General features: G+C 40.3%; 1 protein-coding gene across 5 annotated transcripts in view; it reads right to left on the reverse strand.

Moving 5' to 3' along the window:
* Positions 1–21,980, reverse strand: part of JARID2 (jumonji and AT-rich interaction domain containing 2) — a 240,290-nt gene that overhangs the window by 104,612 nt on the left and 113,698 nt on the right. Inside the window, exon 1 of one of the 5 annotated variants that reach the window (XM_036236964.1) lies at positions 5,811–6,530. The exons of the other annotated variants lie outside the window; for them this stretch is intronic. Coding sequence (XP_036092857.1) covers positions 5,811–5,877 — 67 coding nt within the window. The 5' untranslated portion in view covers positions 5,878–6,530. Of the gene's footprint in view, positions 1–5,810; positions 6,531–21,980 lie in introns of those variants that run through there. 5 annotated transcript variants of the gene reach the window in all.

Here is a 21,980-nt window from a genome sequence, read left to right on the forward strand (position 1 = left end):
TTCCCAAATGATGTAGATACTGCTTTGGCTGGTGCAGGACCATATTTTGAGAACCACTATTGTAGAGAAAAGCTGGATTCAAACCAGAAAGAGACTTAGTTGCCCTAAGACACTATGAAGCTCTGAACAAGTGTGAATGAGATCCCAGAAAACGAATTTTGATTGCATAAGCTACCTTAAGACAATGGAACAACAGTAAGGCGCCCAGTCTCAAAGTTCTGTGGGGGCATTCTTCTACCTATATCAATAATTTTGTGAAGCAAAAGATGGATGCTTAGGAAACTTACCTCAAAGTTATAAGAGTCAGGTAATAATAAATACAAACATTAAAAATGTTAACATGCTGAAGCAAAGTGTTCATAATTAAGGCATCAATGTAAAAAAAGTTATAATGTTTCTACCCTCCAAAAAAATCAACCGTCCAAGCACAAATGCAGGAAAGCTGGATTATAAAATTTTAGATGAAAAAGGGAAAATTTTAATGGACTGTATACAAGCTTAAGTGAGGCAAAACAGACAAGAATGCCCTGAAACACTAAGGTATGGCTGAGCTAGCTACATTAAAAGGAATAAATGTAGGGTATCCACTGTCCAATCTCTCAGCAGACTAATCTCTTCAAACAGCTCCAAAAATTTCCCCATTTCAAGGATTAACAATGGCTGATTACTTCAACTAGAAGACACACTGCTTGCTGACTGACTTCCCAGATTAGGGAAATGGGGTCCATACACAGGGAACTGATTGCCTGTTATGCAAATTGAAGGACTTCAGCTTTCCACAGCCTTTATAAGGGGTGAGACCAACTTGTTCTGCTTATGATTTGCCTTGTTTCAATTTGAGTACTCCCATCCTGTATATATCAGTACAAAGAAAATTTACATTTATTTTTAAGTTAGTCTACACGGTTGGATAAATCTGGGCTTTTTTGTTTTTGCACATCTCCACAGACACCTCCTTTTCACATCTCGAGTATACATACTGGCCACCGCCTTTTATTTTGGATGTTTTCATCCAACTCGCACCGCCTGCCAGATCCAGAATAGCCAGGTCAGCAAGATGGAATATGATGCCACAGGGCAGAACAGCCATTATTATAACATTAAATGAGCCAATGGGTGCTGCCTTTTCCTTCCCCTAACAAAGCCCTGCCACCAATTTTTAAATTATTATTTTTAGTCAATGAGAAATAATGAAATGGCATCCCCTCCTTCTAACACAAACTGATTTTATTTTTCCAAACCCTTCCCCCAATCTACACAAACCTTTGTTGGGGAGAGGAGGTTAAATGGAGGAAATTGAACAGCCCAAAGATGCAGTCTCCCCACATTAGCATTTGTTCTCCTCTATTAATATTCAGTAGGTTGAACTTAAATTAAACCACGTCTATTGTCTTTCACAAAAGCAATAAATATGAGCTGAAAATTCCAAATCACTGCGGTAAAAGGCAGCCTGGGGACTGCCTGCAACCTCAGCTAGTCACCATCAGCTGACAGGAGCGGCATGTCACAGGCCCGAGATGAGACCACTCAGCCACCACAACAGCGCTGCCCATTCTCACAAGCTGAGAACCCCAGAGAAATCAAATAAAACAGGACCCTGCCATCAAATTCAGAAGCTTTTCCCTCTCCTAAATTAGCAAAGAAATGTAAAGGCTTCCAAGGCAATATATACCAAAACCATCTTCTTTCTAAGCCTGGAATAGCAGCAGCAAAGGGACGTTAAGAATTCCTGTTCTTGGAGGCTGGAGATATATCTTTTCCCTGTTGCTTTAACATAAAGGGGGGCTGGGAAAATTGAAACATAAATGAGGCCCAAGATTCCTCTAGCTGAAAGAACTTCAACTAAGCTATTGATGAGAGCTAAAGATTTAAGAATACAAATGTATATAGAGAAGGTAATTCTTTACTAATATCTGAAAGGGGGGACTAGAATGTACAATCCTTGTAATTTTATGTTTTAGACACAAAGTTGTTTCACCAGTCCTCCCATTAGCTACACATACATGACCAAATACAAAACTGAAGGTAAATCTAATACCTCTATTTCACAAAAGCAATGCTTAAAGAACGGATAAAGAGAAAGGAAAAACAAGGAGACCTTTGAAGCTGTTCCCTAGCCTCCAAAACATCTGGAGCACACCAAACGTATTAGCATATTAGGGAGAGTCAATGTATTTGGCTTTGTTGTAAAAGAGATGCACAAAAGGTAATTCTGTATTATAGAGCCAATGCCCGTCTGTCACCCTGTCACTGTGAGACAAGGTATCACATTACATATTAAACAGTCAAGCATCCAAAGAGAGCTTTCATTTTCAGCAGCTGTGTGTGTGTGTGTGTGTGTAAGTGAGTGAGTTGGGGGGTGGGGATGGCTGCAGCACTTTGAGTTGAGAAAAAAATTATAAAGCAACCCCTTTGGTTGAAGTAGAACCCTCTCTGAGGTACCCAGAATGCATAGTTTGCTGCCATTACCATAGAAAAGCCTATTTTCACTCAAATTTTGAAAGAAAGAATTAGATTGTTCGCTTTTACATATAGATGCCAGGGAAAATCTGGCTCAGGCCATCTTTGTAGGTTCAACAGGAATATGGAATTTAAACCCAAATGTACACACTCGGGTCAGAAGCTAAGCTTTTGGATCTATCATAGGACGCAGGGAAGAGGGTGAGCAGCGCACAGATGTCTGTGAAGCCAAGCCCTGTGACATCCTCTCCATATCAAAACACTGAGAGGGCTGATAACAAATGATAATCGTGAGGTATGATGTCACTGCCACACTCCTGGTCAATGAAGGGTAAATCAAAGTGGTTTAATACCCCAGCTTATGGAAAATAATTATCCCTTTCCCTCAGGAGAACGCCACTGGGCAGAACAGGGCTCCCCTTTGTCTACTCTCAAATCAGCTATGTAGATTTCCCATTGCAGCTCAAGAAATTGCAGTCCAAAACCAGCCGGGGGGTCGAGTATCCCAAGATACATGGGCAACATCGGTTTTTGTTAGTTTAATACCCAAAAAGTAGATGGATGGATGGATGGATGGATGGATGGATGGATGGATGGATGGATGGATGGATAGGCAGATAGATAGGGTCAATGCCACTGCAGCCCTTCAAGCCAACGGACCTTCTTCCCCCACAAAACCTTCTTAGGCAATCTAAACCTCAGTTGCATGCTTAATTTTTTTGAAAAAAGCTGTTAGATAAAAATCTGACACAGGGATAATTAATAACATGGAAAAGTTGGGCCACTGGGTAAACAAAAAAAAAGTATGACTCTACTCTTTTATTCCTATTTCAAAATCAAGCAAAAGGCTAAATTTGAGAGTCAAGCAGGAAAAGGAACAGAAAGAACCCTTGAACCCAGAAGGCATTTCCTCACCTTGAGGCACAAAGGAACAAGCCCAGCAGACACGTCATACTTGCAAACAGGAAGGGTGACCAGATCACTGATATTAGAAAACGGGCCCTATTCTAGCTGTTTAAACCCAAATGAGTGAAGAGTGCCAAAAGATAAAAGACAAAAGACAAAAGACAAAAGATCTCTCCTTTGCATGTCCTGACCAGGAGTCACAAGAAGAGAGAAAACACTCCTCCTGGAGAGGTTCCCACGACAACAACCAAAAAGCCATAGCTGAACTTTATTCAATACAAAAATCACTCAGTGGTAAGGATCCATGATTTATCTCTAGGATAAAGATTTCTGGACCAGCCCAGAAGCTTTTCAAATTCTGATGATCACAATAGTGAACAAATTTTACTGTGCACAACTCTCTTATTTCTTTGGGGGAAGGGCTCTTCCTCGCCATACTCTACCTTTTTTCGCTCATTCCTCATCCTTAATGTGGTTTTTATAACAATAAAATATATAAACCACCACATCGCTCTACAATAAGAAGTTCTACTTTGGCATGTAATAATCATAACTCTTTTACCCTAGGTCATAACTCCTCCAGGTCCATACCCCATCCCAAGACCGTATTAATTTTACTCTGACAAACCAGTCAAATGCATGCCTACCAGGCAACCCAGTTACCACTGTCCATCAAAAGCAGGAATCCCTGGAGTCCCCTAGGACATGCAACTCAAGCTTCTATCAGCTAAGTGAAAGGGTTCCACCATATAGATGGCCCAGTACTGAAAACCTCAGAGGCCAAAGACTGCCATCCACATTCGGAGGAAACGTGATTGAAGACAACGCTGGCTGGCGGGAAGTGAGCTGCACAACAATGGCATCGCTGCAGTGCACAGGAACTTAGGGTCGCATACGGCGGAGGGGAACATGGGGCCTTTTTCAAGAAATTCCTTTAGATAGAAAAATGAGACCAACATGTTCAAAGTTTTATATTCAGATAACCTGTTATGCCACAAAATCCGATTTTACAAATCATGGAATTAGCATTTCTCAAGGGGAGATTTCCATATACACAGCATGTTCTCAGCTAGTGATTTTCTCAGATAGCTAATGCTAGTCTACCTTTAAGTAATTACAATATATGTATGTGTGTATCTATAAAGCTTCATACCTTCATTACATTTACCACACAAATATAAGTTACTCAAAGAAACAGGCTCTCAAATATTAGCAAGTCTCTACAAAGTTAGGCAAAGCTGGCTTTAACACATATCAACAAATCCCATCAGGTTACTAGTTTGTATACTAGTCTGTGATGATAAATGGGCACAACTCAAAATATTTTGTGTCTGGACTGACATTATAATTTGTAGATAAATCAACAGCCACGCCCTTACCCCCAAAACCTCTCTGGCTGTCCTTATCCCCTAAAACAATAAAAATGGACCCACAGAAGTTCGAAATTCTGTTTTGTCTGTAGCACAACTGGGAGAAGCAGAAGTTTCCCCATACCCTCATTACCTCACTCAAACAGAGACCAATCAACTGCACATGCACTTTTCAGATAAATATAATAAGAATGGATTAAGTAGGCTATTCAAAGTTTAAAAAAAAAAAAAAACTAAAAAAAAAACTGCTCACAGCAAGCAAGTTCAGAGAGGCCTTCTGCCTCCCATAGCAACAATCTTCCCCAAACTGCAATTGAATGGAAGTAGAACAGAAAGCCTAACTCCAAGAATGTGGACACAGTATCTGCAAAGATCTGAGGCACCTAAAATTCATTTTTATTTATAACTAGTAATACAAACATGGATTAATCCATGAAATATCGGAGAAGAATCAAGAGCACTTGAAGTTTAAAGCTTTAAGGTCTAACCTAGAATCACTTACTGTTTATTTACATGCCTCAGTTTCCTCCATCTTTCAATGAAAGAAGAGGTAACATATGAAGGGAAATGAAACCAAAATGATTATAAAGGAAACCAAAGCTACGGTGAGGATGAACTAATTAACTTTAATCAAACGTCTGCTTTTAAATGCTGGGAAAGGATCACGTACACTGGCAATAAAATAAAGGGTCCGGCCATTGCTGTATGGCATTCGGTCCCCAGATACAAATGTCTAAATTCATACAAGCCTGGCTAAAACTGCAGATTTGGCCAAAATGGTCAACGGAGCTGAATCTTTTAAGAGCGACATTAATTCTCTTGTAAATTTCCACAGTGCCTTTGCAGAAGCCACCATTGCCCCTAGGGAGGATATCAAAGCTAAAAGAATATTAATATTAAGCAAATCATAACACTTTTTATATACTCATATATATAGCACCTTGCCATCCATAATGGATTTAATCAGGACCCCAGCAGGGAAACCCACAAAAGGCCTATTTCTCCAACAAAAGCCATACCAGCCTGAAACAAATCTAGAGCTATTTGGTTTTTATTTTATTTATAGGAACAGACCTTCTATCCCAGGTTCCTCAAGATAGGCCACCAAAAACTGCACCTGACAGACCCGTGGAGCAGCCATCCTCAGAGCCGGATCATTGCAGAGAGACAGAGAGGAAGGAGGACAGAGGGAGGGAGGGAGGAAGGAAGAGCGCGGAGAGGCAGGCTCCAGAGCACTTGTCAACAATCCTCCCCTGTACGTAATAAGCAGGCGGCAGTGCAGATTCCGGCAGTGCAGATTCTGCTAGGCAATAGGACTGCCGAACAGCACCAGGGCCGGGGGGAGGGGAGGCGCCAGGGAGAGAAGGTTATTTATGTGAATGGGAGGGAATCTAACACCCAAGAGGAGGGGTCTGGGGCTTTTTTCCCCCATCCTGACAAATTGAAATGAGAAAGAAGAAAAGAGCGACCAGCTTTCATCCTGCAATTTCCCCCACCTGCAATGCAGACAAATCCTCATTTTAGGACTTCTGACATGGGGGTAGGAGGACACCTCTGATGGGGACAGTCCACACTTCTGTATACCCAGTCTGTCAGACCGCCCCCCACCTCCATGCACACACTCCACCCTCGCGGACAGCAGGGTCCATGGCACATTTTCAATGGCATCCCTTTTTAATATCATAATCTGTGTCATTCAGCACTTGCCTTTTATTTATTTTTATTTGTTTTTTTGGCTGGGAAACCTGGGCAGCTCTCCAGACAGACTGCAGAAATCTCTTTCCACATGCTCCTCCTCCAGCCCACCCTCCCCCTCCCTCCAATTTCAGCTACCAGGGTGCTTCATTACTTAAGTGAAGACCGCATGGGCCACCGCTGCCCTCCCTACCCCAACACATGGACACCCCTCCCCCAGGCACATAAATTCATCTAATCTAATAAAATAGAAGCTGTTTTCCCTCATTGTTTCTTGAGGATCTTTCACAAAACAGGCTCTGTGGCCTGGCAGCTGCAAGAGGGGTGAAAAAGGCAAGAATCCAACAGGGCTGGCCAGCTCCCTGGCCTCAGATAACTAGAGCTCGCATCTCCTTTCATATGTCATAAGCTTTTTGATTTTTAAAGTCAATTCTTTTGAAGCCTTTGAACTTCAGCTGGCAATTATAATGTCCAAAACACATGCTCTGAACACCATCCCACACTCTCTTCTTTATGCTTTTCCAAAGAGGAAAAAAGATGGTGTGTCGCCCTCAAAAGAACCCACACTGCACTGAAAGTTTTCCCCACAGATTCATACAAGGAAACTTGAATACCCCTTTTACTATTGCCCCTTACTATTACTTTTATTTTGTTGTTGCTGTTTAACCAATGAATGAGCCCCTTCTGGGCTTTACACAGGTTACTTAAATCTCACAGAAACCCTAAAGGCAGATGTTAGCTTTGTTCAGAGCATTTAGCTGACAGTTACTAACTAGAGGCTGGAGATTCTTATTTCCATTTGGCCACTTCCAGTTTCCTACATCACCAAGGCATATGTACCTGCCTCATTTCTAAACAGAAAAATAACAGGAGGAAGGTAAGTGATTGTCTTCCCTAATCTCGATTTGATATCCACCACTTTAAAATCAGAATTACAGCTAGAGCCTTAGAGACAATCTAGTACAATCCCCCACTTCACAGACGAGTAAACTGAGGCTTATGCAGGTATGGTTCTTAAACAAAATCAAAGAGCCAGTTCCTTAGACAAAAGTCAATACAAACCAAGGCATCAAAGAATCCTGTGGTGTTTGCGGACAGGGACAGGGACGAGTACAGACTGGAACAACCTCATGATACAATTCTCTGTAGAATACAAGGTTGTAAAACTCCTCTCCAGTCCTTCTATGCCCAGTGCGAGCCCAGGGAGCAGACCCTCACTTACTTCTCTCCAGTGCAGTATATTCCTATCATGTTGAACAACTGTTTGGCATGTCTCCCACTGCAGCATAACTCATACACAGTCAATTAAAGGGCATTTAAAGGATGACTATTTGGCTTTCTTCCTCTTCTTTCTGCTGGGACTTGTCTTTTGGTGCCTTTACTAATCAAAAGCACCCAAAACAGAATAGGAAAGGAGCTAAGAGACAGATATTTGGATGTATGGTAATTCTGAGGCAAAGTTAATAAGAAAGTAGAAACCATAAGACATTTGAAGCTTGTGGATTATTTATGGATACTTATCTCCAGCTCCAATCAATCCAATAGCAGAGCGAGTGTACACGGGCAATGAAGTTTGTGCTGCAAGTGATAGCAGCTCTTTTCCTATCTCTACCCTCCCTGACTTCATTGTTGCTTCCTCTTCCCAAGTGACTAAAAAAGTAACAAGATACTTAAATTGAAAAAGGTAAGGCCTAACAGGATGTTGACCCCAGGTTGCTTTTACTTCCAAAACCATCATCAGCCTCTGATCACGCTCTCAGTATTTCCTAAAATACGTGCTTAGGTAGTCCAGAGTGTCTAACTCTGGCCTTTGGTCTGCTGTTGGGTACAGAAGGAGACCTGGAAAACTCTTGCCTATGAACATCATCAGTAGGTTTTGGACTGTTTAGATAAAATGCTGGTTTACCAAAGAGGAAACATATCAACAGGACCAGACAAACTAACAGCAAGCACTCTTTGGGAAACACAAAATAAAACTGAAAACTAGGTTCGGTCTAATAATAGAAACATAACCATCACTATTTAAATTCTGAAAAGTGAAGAGGGTATAAAGAGTGGAACTGGAAAGGACTTTTCTTTGTACAAGTTAACATGACTGACAGCACAACCAGCTCAGTTTCAACGGTCAAAGATCAGAGCAAGTTCCAATTCCTAAAATGAAGACTTCCCAAATATTTTATTCACTTTTTAATAGTATTTTTAAAATCTGCAAATCCAAAGCTGAACCCAATTACTAAAACATTACCTATGTGCTTCTCTCCATCCCATTTCATTATTTATTAAGTTACAGCACAAGTATGTATCCCTAAATAGTATACTATCTCACTGTGCTTGATGATGAACTTCACAACAAGGGTATCACACTGTGTTTAAACTTAAGGGACCTGTTTTATTCCCAACTCAGCATCAGGTTGCTAAGATTCATCCATGATTTTGCTTATACTTGGCCCATTAGTTTTCTCTATTATTTATCATACTCCGTTGTATGACTATTCCACAATTTATTTTGATTCCCCTGTTCAAGGGCATCTAAAGTGTTGCCAGTCTGTTGCTACCACAAACCGTGCTGCAAACATCCTTCTGCTTGTCCCCTGGGAAGCACTGCACTGGAGTTTCTCTGGGATACAGACCTAGGAAACTACTGGAAATTCTTAGATATGCAAACAGTCGAATTTACAAGTTAATGGCAAATTGGTTTCCAAAGCTGACCTCAATTTTTGCTTGCACACCAGCAATATGATCATTGTAATCTCTGAACGTTTAAATATAAAGACTAGCCATTACTCAAGACTCCAAAAAACGAAGCACTCCAATTACTTCTTTAGAAGAGAAGAGAATTTCAGAAAGGCTCTCCTATCCTAAGAAATGCTATGCCCCCTGCCCGGGTACAAGCCCACCATTCCATCTAATTATATCACCTAAACTTCAGAACATCTTGAAGATATATTTTGCTGCTGAGAGTTTCAGAATCAAGGCCCTACCTATATGCACAACCATTTCATTACCTGCAAAAGTTGGGCCAGCTCCAGCTGCCCACCAGCTAGGTGCACTTAGCATTGAAAAACTATACAACTGGAGCAAATCCCAAGCTAGGACTCGGATAAAATGTGAGAGAGTAATTCATTTGCACGTCTTAATCAAATTTGGATATCTAAAGTACCCTGTGTTGATTAATTAAAGAACCTACTGCCTCAGAAGTATTAAGATCTTGTTTAATTCATGTATCAAATCAAGGAAGTAAGCACATATTGAGAGCTAAGATCCTTCTCATAAAGGAAAGACAGGCCTTCCAGAGTTGGAGCAAAGACCGAGTACTCCTTATCAACCATGATCTGCCTCTAAAAGCTCTCCAATTTCCTGCTACCTATGCAAGTTAATTCATACGAAGGTGGAACTCAACAAATACCCCCCCCCCAAAAAAAAGGCTTATTATAAAGGAGGGGTAAGGTGGATTGCCCTGAGTAAGAAAAAGGCCTATGGTTGTGGAATTTCATATCGGAAACAGATTTTAATGATCACACTGCATTAGTCATGTTTTCATAAAGATATTTCTGTTATTTGGGCTGAATTTCACATTATTGATCATATCACCTAGGTTGTGATAAAAAGCCAATGAACAGAAGCAATCCACTCTGCAAATATTTGACTTTCAAAAATATTATTGACGGTACTTTACAGCAGCTGTCATAATAATAATAAACATTACTTGTTAGAATATTTAAATAAAAGTTAATACACTGGCAACATACCAAGCAGGATTAGGTACACACAGAGTCTGGCTTGGACTCTTTCCAAGAGGGCTTGGTAATTCCTGAAGCACCAACAGCGCTCAACTAACTGTATAATTCACATGGCTGGCCCTATAGCCAACTTGATTTCGAGGCCACACTATACAATTATAAAATAATACCAATAATTACAAGAACACAGTAGGGAGTGTAGGCTGGGTGACTGTATATTAACTAGCGAAACAAACTTGGTCACTATAGGTTAGTCATTAATACCAATGAAATAGCACTAAAATTAAACCAGAAAATTCAAATTAATAAGCTATCAGAAAAGACAATGTCCCACGTGATTTTTTTAATTTAAAAAAAAAAAGAGTGCTTTATTTGGTAAGCATCTAGCACTAAGAAGCTTGGTGGTTTACAGCACACATAACACAAGATGGACAAAGTTGCCTGATTCTGATCCTAGTTTACACTCCACCAAGTGTGTAAACTTTTAAAGAGGACCACCAAAAGCGCTCTGTGTCTTCGTTTCCTCATCTATTAATTGGACATCATAAGGACAACGGTGGTTGGTTTAATTAAGGCTGATTATATATATATGAAAGGGCCAGTGGTACCATAATAAGTGCTACCTATATGACTTAATAAACTTTGGTGCTAATGAATTACTCAAAATTTTTGTTCACTATATACTTCTGATAATGTGGTTATAAAAAGAAACAAGATAAAATATAGTTTAGCTTTTAATATATTATAAACTGATTCAGGCAATGAATATGAAAAGTTAATCACAGAAATGAAGCCAAGTGAAAGAATATTACCAACACTGAGAGTATTCTGGAAACGAGAGCCTCAAAAGCATAAAGTAAAATTCAGCCAGAATCTCAACGTGGTTATTTTATCTACTAAAGAATAATAAATAATGAAAAACTATGTTTGAAAAGTACTGAAACAAACAACTGATTCAGGCCATGATTGAAGAGTAGTTGATCACCTTTTCAAATCTCTACTTATGAAAAAACCTACACTCTTGTATACTGCTAGCATGGTAATAAACTGAAAAACATTTCTAGAGAGCGCTACTTTGTAATGCATGCCAATTATTTTTTAAAGTTTGTAATTCAGTGATTTCACCTCAAGAAAGTAATACTAAGAAATAAATCAGAGAAACAAAGATTTATGAGCAAGCAACTATTCAACAAAGTTTAAATAGTTTCTTGCTTCTTTTACTGGTTTAAATCCTATCTGTGTCTATTTAAAAACAAGAGAATCCTTCTACATGAGCTTCCTATGCCATGCAATACACTGACTAGCTGTACTCTGGTTATCAAACCTGATAACCCTTCATGATAGACAGTCCATGAAAGTGTTGGGGTAGCTGGCTTGGATTCTGCATGTGTGGCAAATGGCACATTCTCTTCATTACCTGAACTCTCAAATCTCGGTGCCTTTGCACATGCTGTTCCCTCTTTTAGAATATTCTCTCCTCTCTGCCTAGAAAGCCCCTGTTCCTCTTTCTGCTCAGCCTTCAGTGACATTTAAACCACCTGCTCTGCAAATGCTACTTTAATGCAATACCTACAGTGACAAGCAAACGCTGATGTTGATTGTCATGTTCCATAACCAAGAGGATTTAGTCTTGCCCATCATAACAACCCTAAAACATAGTCCATACCTACAGAAAATGGCTCAAGTCCAATAACTACTATTAAAAGAGTAAGCTGCTGCTTGAGGCCACTTCAGGGCCTCCGTAAGCCTGATGTGCTCTTACCTCCAAGACCCCATTCTACAACTTACTTCTTTTCTTCCTAAAGAGAAAAATGTTTCCAAGAATTATCTCTGTGTTTAAAAGTACTTGGCTAGGAACAACCCCTGTAATTTATAATAAACTGATTTCTCAGTATTCGCTGATCAAAATTAGGAATTCTTGGCAAATAGTTTTCAAATTTTCAGGTGAAATAAAATTAGAACGTTCATAAATCTAACACTCAATAACCTTCACATTATGTTTTCTAGACATTTAACACCTTATAATTTCAATTTTAAAGATTTCTTTATTTTGGAGCGATAATTTGTCTGTAAAGCTGTTCTGTATCTTCCTCAAAGTATTTATTTAACCTTTTATATCCTGCTAACTTAGATAAACTCATTTTGTTACTAATATGTTTAAATGAAAGCCTAAATTAGTTATAATCCTCCTACCTTTTTTTATAAAGTAAAATTAAATCAGTCACTATTAATTTTGTGTGTGTTCTTTGTGGTATTTTTCTTAAGTCTCACTGACCATACTGAAGACTAATGCTAAATATGAAACATAATTTGTTAAAATTATTACATACAATGTTTTTAAAAATTACATTTTCAAAAACTTACTAATATTAGGAGACGGAGTTTTAAACTGCAGAGATTCCACTGCACAAAATAAATAAATTAGGTTTGAAAATATATAAGTACACAGAAAGCAGTCCAGAAGAAATAAAATGATCTAATAATAATAATAATAATAATGATAATGATAATAATAATAATAAACTATACTCTCCAGTGGTAGTCTTTATAATTTTATGAAATTTATATATTATTCACTATTACAATAAATTACTTTAGATTAGCAAAGAACATTACTTATGGGGAGGTAACAAAAAAACTGGATATAGTAAGTGGAAACAGTAGACAAAGACAATTTTGAAGCCACTAATGTGTTGCTATATTGAAATCAAGGATACTACGAATGTCGTGACATTAATTCCGTGGGCAAAAGTATTCTGAAATTGCCCAAAATACTAAAAAGCATTTGAATGAAAGATTAATATTTTTTTCACTTTGTTAGCATTGTCTACATAATATACCATAAATGTAGCTAAAAGATATTTCTGAAATTAAATGCACTGGCTATGGAGAAAGACCTCCTGTCCCCGAGCCCACCTCGAAAAAATGCTGATATAGAAGAACATTTCTACCACTAGAGAAAGGTCCACTGGACAGCCCTGATCTATAGATTTTTCATGTACTAAGTCTCAAAATCTTGTTGCCAAATCTGCAAGCAGCAGCGGTCCCTCCTGTTTCTCTCCTGTCCTCTTCTAGGAGCTTAGACCCAATAAACAGGGCAAGTCAGACAGACGGTGACTTCTCTTTGGAAGACAGGGTGAAAAGGAGAGGAGGGGCAAATGGAGCAGAAGCTGACAAATCCCCTTCAATTCAGCAGCAGATGGCTCCCAGTGTAATCAGTCTAGCTTTTAGAAAGGGGAGAAAGGAAAATGGAGGTTGGAACTTTAGAAAGCCAGAGTATATTCAGAAAATTTTAGAAACTGTGGAAATTTCCTCTTTGTTTACAAAGTAATTGCGCAAAGGGTGATTTTTATCATACATGGTTTTTAGGTGATCCTGATGTAGCTCGAGGGTGAAAGGTCAGCAGTTACCAACTAAGACACACAAACAAAGTGACACATGAAATTACTCTAACCTACACCATTCTGCTACCCTCAAGGTTACAGGCACAAAGAGGTGTAAACCCACACACAGATGACACTGGACTCACCGCCTGGGTTCCTACACACACAGGAGACCTCCAGAGAGAAACCATCGACCTGCAGTCCTGAGTGCAGGTGGGAATGGGGGACAGGCAAGGATGCGCATACCACAGGAGAGAAACAGTAGCCAAGGAGGACGCATTTCCTCTTGATCACCTCCTACCCACTTCCCTCCAAATTCTGCAAAAGCATTCCAATGTCTCCTAACTCAACAGCACAGGGGATCCAGCAAGTTGAAGAGAACATAACATAAACATCAGCATATAGCTCATTACTAAAACAAAATCAAATGAGAAAGGGTATGTCAAGAGCTTTCTTTATATAAAGGAGGAAAACAGTGAAGAGATGACTGCTCAATGTGATATCCAGTTACTGGTACAACTAGAATTATAAACCAGCATCAGTGTTCATTACGATGTATTGATTTTTTTTTTTTTGATGCATCCAATATTGCTTTAAATGGCTAGAATCCAGGAATGCTGGTTTAATGATTCAACAGATTGCAATGTGAACGATTACGTAACATACTCTCTGTAACTTCTAAAAAGCTGCTGAAAATATATATAAGCCCTGAGAATTTTCTTTCCTTGACCCAAACCTAAAGTTTCATCACCATCCTGATATACTCCATAGTGACATTCTCCTTCTGCCTGCCTCAGGCCTCTCCCCTCCAACCCAGCTGGCACAGATCCATCTTCTTTCACATTCCACGTGCCAGCTCAGAAAGCCTCCTCCCCGGCTGCTCAGAGACTATAGAATCAAGTGCTCTGTGCACTGGTATGGGCAACCCACTTACACAAACCTCACTCCTATTCTTCCCATAAGTCAAGTTTTCCCAACGCCACTGCTCCCCAAATCCCAGAATGAGGTGCTGGCATCCAGACCCAGTGAACAGGGCAAACCAATTTTAATACAGTCCCTTAAGTGTGCTGTTTTATGAGACAGCTACAGCTTTTATGGGAAGAAGTTAGAGAATGTATATCTAGAACCTCAAATAACAATTATCCTTGAATGCTTACTTTCTGTAAGATACTAAGGACTTTAAAAAAACTATCTCATTAATTCCAAGACTATCACCTCTGAGAAAGAAATGATTACTCCCATTTCCAGAGCTGAGAAACAATGAACAGAAGCCAAGTCTGGTCTGTTATTTCTTTTCACTCTTGGTGGGATGGTGAGACCATCCTTTAGGAATGGCAGCGTGTTTCTCCGTGCCAATTTCCATGAGCAGAGACCCAGACATGGCACAAGGACAAATGTCCACCACTTCTCTCCAGTAAGCCTCTAGATCATCTCCATTCATAGCTCCAGAGCCCTGAGCTCAGACCACTACAATGAAGCCTGCCTTCAGTTTCATAATCCACCCCAGAAGGTAAGATCTGGGTTCACACAGATGCCTTTTCTGACAAGGTACAATATAGAGATGTTCTGAGCTCTCTCTGCCTGCCCCACCCCCCAAGTCAATTCCTCAAAAATAAAGCACCCTTGAGCTTGATTTTTCACAGACGGGTTAAGTAACTGGAGGAGAATGTGCATCAAGTCGGCCAGCAGTGGTGGCCAGTATCCTCTCATCCACTACCAAGAGCAGCCACTTGATGGCAATCTTAACCTATTCCCTTGGAATTCTTCCATAGAGAGACCCCAGGAGGGTAGAAGCACCAAGAGTGGGTTGCACAGTGCAATGTGGACAGTGCTAGAAACGGCGTCTTTGCCTGACATGTGTGCGAAGAGGCATGGGGTGTAAAAGGATGGATAAAGAAAGAAACTATGCCAACATTTCCCTTTGAGTTATGTCCATGTCCACAGCCCTCACTGGGGGGCCTAGGTGGGAGTGATTATATAGGTTCTGCAGTCAGACAACTCAGTAAGATGGAAATTTCTCAGGCCCCATGGTACACTCACATAGGGCTTTCCATCAACAGAATGAAGTGCAAAGAAGACAGATGGTAACAAACAGGACAATAAATCAATGACAAACTCCTGCTTCTTGTCTCAGAACCTTGTCCCAAAAACCAAGAAAAAGAGGCACGAATTTAAAAAGGAAACTTTCTTTAGTAGAAGGTGCAACACCTGTTGAATAAAGCAGCCCAGTGCTTTCTTTTGTTATGTAAATTGTAAAAGGGAAAATATTAAAAGCTTATGTGCATGTTCTGGAATAAAAGCTCCTCAAAAAAAAAAAAATAGAATATACTGTAAATTGCATTCACCACACTTCTTTCATTTTCAGTGGCAGAAAGATTAACATCAAAATGTGGAGGGGAATAAGGCGGGAAGAAAAAACTATATTATTACCAGAAAACAGTCCGTTATCTTAGCCTGGATAATGACATGTTCTCTCACACAGTTCAACCTGGCCCTGTGTGACAGCTTCGTAACTCTTGGCTTCTCAATTTATAAGAAGAGTTCAGGCAGAGAGTGGAGTTTGCCAACATTTTCCTCTGAGGGATTCAGAAAGTGCCAGCTGAGAGCCTTCCAGCTTACCCTTTAACACTTTCCAACTGAGTAAACTGGAAAGGCCCTTTTCAAATAACACTAGTAGTCGGAAGTTGGGTAAACTGCTGGGTGAGGACAGGGTAATAGAGCCACTAGGGTACAGGCTCGGCAATTTGCAATGTAGATCCCTCTAGGAATTACCAGGCCTCCTACATACACAAACAATAAATATGAAATATTTCCACTAGTATGATCATGTCTGGAGAGGATTTGCTGACCTTCTAGAATCTTGCTTGAAGATGATATGCAACTTTCAAAAACATGGATTCAAAACTTCAGATCCTTCAGAAATACCTCTGTCACATCCGAAAGAAGGAGAGTATCAAAAATAACAAAGTGGCAGCTTGGACTTGGCCTCTTGCATGAGAAGGCAACATAACCCGCTCAGAGCCATAGAAAGCTATTAGGAAACTGCCAGTTCAAATGGCACCAAAAACTGATGTGGGAGTCTCAGGCCCAGATGATTTGCCCCATCATCAAGACCAGGTGCCAAGCACAATGAGGATACCCTCCTACCTGCCAAGAAAGACATGGATCAGGTTAAGGAATAACCCAGAAGACAATGGCAGGGGCAGATCACACAGGAAGAGACCCAATGTACAGAAAGAGCTCAATTGTTAGATACAAAGTATGAATGAACCAAAAACATAGGTGAAAGGCCAGGGAACAGTGCAGAGAGAGGAGGAGCAGGTCAGAGACATCACCCACGAAATGCCCTCAAGCTCTCATTGGCACAACACATGCTGGGCTGACACTCTCCTTGACTGGCAAGTCTAAGGCCCTAAAAACAGGTCAGGTTTCTCCTCACCGTCCCAAGACATCTCTCATGAGAGACCTGTACTGTTTTATAATCTTTTGGAAAGAAATTATGAGGCATCTGAATTTGTGACTCTGCATAAGCACCCTAAAGGCTATGGAGAAAGCTAGAGGTGATTTGGCAGCACAAAAAATTAAGTAACAAATTGCAAATTGAAAGAATTATGGACTATATGGTAATTTCCCCAAAGCATCTCTAGTTATCACTCTTCCAGCTTTAAAGATATGCCATACAAGACGCTAAGCATTTCACATGGCTCCAGTTGCAACAGGTTATTTCCAAAAAAAGCTAAGTAAAAAACACTAAATTTGGGGGAAATGGGACCTAAGAAATTCACAAGCAAAGCAAAACCTCACTAGTCCACAGTGGCAAATCTAATAAAAATTAAAGCTCCATAAATACACACATGGCAGAATCCAAATCATGAACTAGGTCAGATTGAGTAAACACATGAGGCTCTTCTCCAAAAAGGAGGAGGTGGGTGACATTATCATTTATAAGAATGAACACAGATAAACAAATTCCATGCATGATCAAGTCACCTCTAGCTGAGTGCAGCCCAGCCCTTATCTGGCGCCCCCATAGGATCTTCCCTTTCTATACATGTTGAGAAGTGAAATGGTTAGAAAGTATTGCCCTAAGTTACATTTATAGAATAATATTTGGGCAAATAAAATGAACTAGTGTAAACATATATAATTCCCTCTACCTCAAATAACCCCACGATTTTTCCTAAATCGACAAGAGAAATGTCCTTCCAGGGCCATCTCAATTGCCACTCCCCTTTCTAAATCCTTAGGGCCTTAAATTTGCCCTGTTTGCTCCATTCTTAGGGCTCTTGGTTTTCCATAGCAGCTCCCCTTGCACATGAATCATCTTTCAATCCCCACTGAAGAGACTGAAATTAACCCAGTGGCCTCACAAAAACAGGCATTCAATAAATACAAGTCCAAGTTTAATTCCATCCAATTGGGAAGAACAATAACTTCTCCAAAGGTCAAACAGCTCTTAAGGTTTCCTGATGTACCAGGAAATTGTTCTAGTATCACATAAGCACAAAAGGAACCATGTTGTTAATTAACATGGTAATTAACTTAATCTAAAATTAAAATAAAATCGTCACCATCCCAAAACCATATGAGTACTAGGCTGTTATAGACTGAATCTGTATTTCCCCCACCCTAAATTCGGATGTGGAAGGCCTAACACCCAATGTGACTGTTTGAAGAAAGAACTTGCAAAGAGATGACAAAGGTTAAATGAGATCAGAAGGGCAAGACCCTAATCACACAGGGCCAGTTTCCTTATAAGAAAAAGAGAAACATCAGTGCACTCCTCCCTCCCTCTCTCGGACATGTGAACACACGGCCAGGAAGTAATCCCTCACCAGGAACTGAATTGGCTGGCGCCCTAGATCTTACGTCCAGCCTCTAGAATGATGAGAAATTTCTGTTGTTTAAGCCTCCCAGTCTCATACAGCAGGACCAGCTAACATATTGACTTTCACCATCACCACAGCAAAAAAAGAAAAGAAAACAAAAAAAAACAGAAATTAGTGATCTTACCATACTGCTGATCAAGTTTGAAAGGTGACACTGAAGAAGACAAGAACCAAAGCTGTCCAAAAGCCCATTTGGTCTGGACTTGCCCAATAGCTCAGAACCAAAATCATAACACTAATTGAAGATGGAGCCTCTGGCTCCACAAATGTCACCATGACATGGTAAATGTCATTCATGAGAATGTCTGACTGTGGGGTTCGAATTCAAAACTTGGTTGATTCCTATTTAATATAGAGCCTCTGAGAGCTGCTTACTAGACACTCAGGAACCTATGGCTTTGAGGACTTTTAAGTCTCAGCAGACACTCTCAGGCATCTGGTGCATTCTAAGAAAATACCATAAACCCATGTATAATCAAAAAAGCTTCTGTCTCAACTGAGACAGCCATGCTGACAAACTCCAAAATAAGCACACACTTTAAAGAAGTCAGATGAACTGGAAGGGGCAGGAGGGAACTTTTCTGAGGTGATGGACAAGTCTTTTATCTATGCTGAAACATCAGTCACAAGGGTATATGTGCATCTGTAAACTCATCGAATTATACACTTACAATATGTAATTTCACGGAGTGTAAAGTTTTTCTTAATCTAAAAGAATGGCAACATATGAAGTCAGGAGTCCTGGGTTCAAATCCTGATCCGACCACTTAGCTATGTAGCTTTGTGCCAGCTACTCAACATCTGAAACCCACGAAAAGAACCCACAAAATTACAATACCAGTATCATTATCATAATGTTATGAGAATTAAAAGTGGTAACCCATTTTTTCTTAAAATCCCAATTTTAACTTAAAATATCATGCATGATACAATGTATCTTATACCTAAATAGGCACTCGACAAGTGTGGTTCAAAAAGAGAGGGTACAAGAGTGACCCAATTCCAAGAATCTTTACGGTGAGACTTATAAATATATCGCAATTACCAGTAAACGTGAACTTTGATGACAGAGAAAATAGCAAGGGCTGTGATCTGGGGAACCTAAAGTGTCAAGATGTGTGTTTTTCCAAAATGAAATCTAGAGTCCAAGGTGGAACATTTTCAACCCCTCAACAGAGAGGAGCATGACCATAGTAAAAGAGTGGGGTGCTAGAGAGGGGGTGTAGGTGTGTGGGTGTGTGGTAGCTGTGCAGAGGAGCTGTCTACACACTGGTTCACACAGCACATTCTCTATGAAGAGCACCCAGGAGTTGTGCATACAGCAGTAGTCAACATAGATGAAGCTTTTCTCTCATGAAAATTACAATATACTGTGGGAAGAGAGCTTATAATAAACAAACAATGTCAGGCTAGGAGAAATTCTATGCAGAAAAATATTACAAGGTAAGAAGCTAATGGGCAACTAACAAAGGCACTATTTTCAATAAGCTGCTCAAGGAAGGACTCTTGGTCAGGGCACATTTGAAAAGGAACCTGAAATTCAGAGAGGGATCAAGTCACATATGTAACTAAAGCGAGAGATTTCTACATAGAAGATCAGCAAGGGCAAAAATTCTGGGGCAAGAGCATGCTCGGTGTATCAGGAACAGCAGATGACTAGACTAGGTGAAACAGGCAAGGGAGTGAGGGGTAGATGAGACCAGAGAGATACTGGGGCCCACACCTTTCATGCTGAGAGATGGGGAGACCCTGCGAGGGCATAGCATGTTTAATTTGTATTTATAAAGGACAGTTCACACTACTGCCTGAAGGGGGCGGCAGGGAGGCAGAAGCTGAGAGCACTAGCAGTCTCGGCCCAAGCTGGAAGGCCTAGTGACAGTGATACAAACACATATTCAGATGATGTTGTGAATTTAGAATAAACAGGTTTTGCTAAAGGATAGAAGGTAAAATGTGGAGGATACAGAGAGATACCTCCAAGGTTTTGGCCAAGGCAACCAGAAGAATGGAACTGGTATTTATTAACAATGAGAAGATGGGAAGGGCAGGAGCAGATGAGAGAGTGGAGACAGAGAACTGGCTTTGGAACACCCCAGTTCATGAGGCCTATCAAATCAAAGTGCAGACGGCAGGTGTAGTTCAGAAGTTAAAACATGTCCAGTGCTGCTGAAGGTGCACCTTCAGCCATACTGACTAGAACCAGATTTGGCAACCAAGGTCATTATTAGCCTTGCCAAGTAGCCTGACTCCAGGGGTTCAAAGAGAATGAGTGAGGAGAGGATAGTAACATGAATATGAATAGTAGAGAGACAGATTCTTAGACTATTTCTTTCAAAACTCTGCTATAAAGAGATAGAGCTTAATAGCAGGAAGGAGATCCGAGATCAAAGGAGGGTTTATTTTATTATGGGAGAAATTACGTTTTGTTTAGTGATGGGAATGATCTAGTAAAGAAGTAAATAATAATGAAGAAAGGAAGGATAATTTCCAGAGTGGTGTTCTTACAGAGATGAGAGAAGGAGACTTGGTACAGAGTGGATAGTCTGACTAGAAGTAGAAAGACCCTATCGGTGAAACAGCTACAGTGCATTTCATCCTCTTACTATCCACAACCCTCAAAGCTGGGATCCTCGAAGAACTGTGACATGCGGGACAGACAGTCTCAAGCTCAGACATTACACACGTACCCTATATGTCTGCCCTAGCCATCCATTCTCTCCTATCTGTGTTGCACGCTGCTCCTACTACAGGAGTCCATGATTTGATGAAAATGATGTAATCAGGGAAACTGCACAAAGCTTACAAAATTGACAGAAGCAGGCTGAAGAGAACTGGAGGCACAGGGAGTCTCAAACACAAACTGATGGGAAAGAGGAGCATGAGAACACATTAACCTCCACAAATACCTCCATTTCTTAACTCTCCATGAAATCCTTGCCTGCAGCCATGCCTATTGGGAAGGCTGACGCCTCTTTGTCATTTATTTTGGACTTCTGGTCCAATCAGTCTTCAGCATGACCCATTCCTTCCAGTTAATAAGCTCATCATCTAGGCTCAAATTTCCTCATCTGAAAATTATAAGGCTGACCTATATACCTCTAGAAGTCCCTTCCTGCTCTAGCAATCCATAATTCTGCAGCCAAAAGAGCTGCTGTTAAGCTCACCGCTCCCTCGGAGCCAGTAAAAGTAGACTGGCCATAGAAATCTGTCCAATATCTAGTTTCAGGTCCTCACCTCTGTACTCAACACTACCCCATCCCAATCTCCAAGCCCTTGCACAAAGTCCCACAGCCTTCAAGACTCATGGAAAGCAGCCTTTATAATGAGGCTTTTCCTGGCAGCTCCGCACTGGTCTGTTTACATCATCTGCCTCTCGCTAGCCTCTTCACACTAGACCAAGCACAGGCACATGGACTTGATTTTTAAAGCATTTCTCCTATAGTATTTTGTCTCCTATAGTATAGTATAGTATTTGGTTCCCTGATTGCAGGTCACACATATTTTCTCATGTTGAAACATGTATATCTAAAATTAGAA

This window comes from Rousettus aegyptiacus, unplaced genomic scaffold (genome assembly GCF_014176215.1).
Source record: "Rousettus aegyptiacus isolate mRouAeg1 unplaced genomic scaffold, mRouAeg1.p scaffold_m13_p_1, whole genome shotgun sequence".
NCBI lineage: Eukaryota > Metazoa > Chordata > Mammalia > Chiroptera > Pteropodidae > Rousettus > Rousettus aegyptiacus.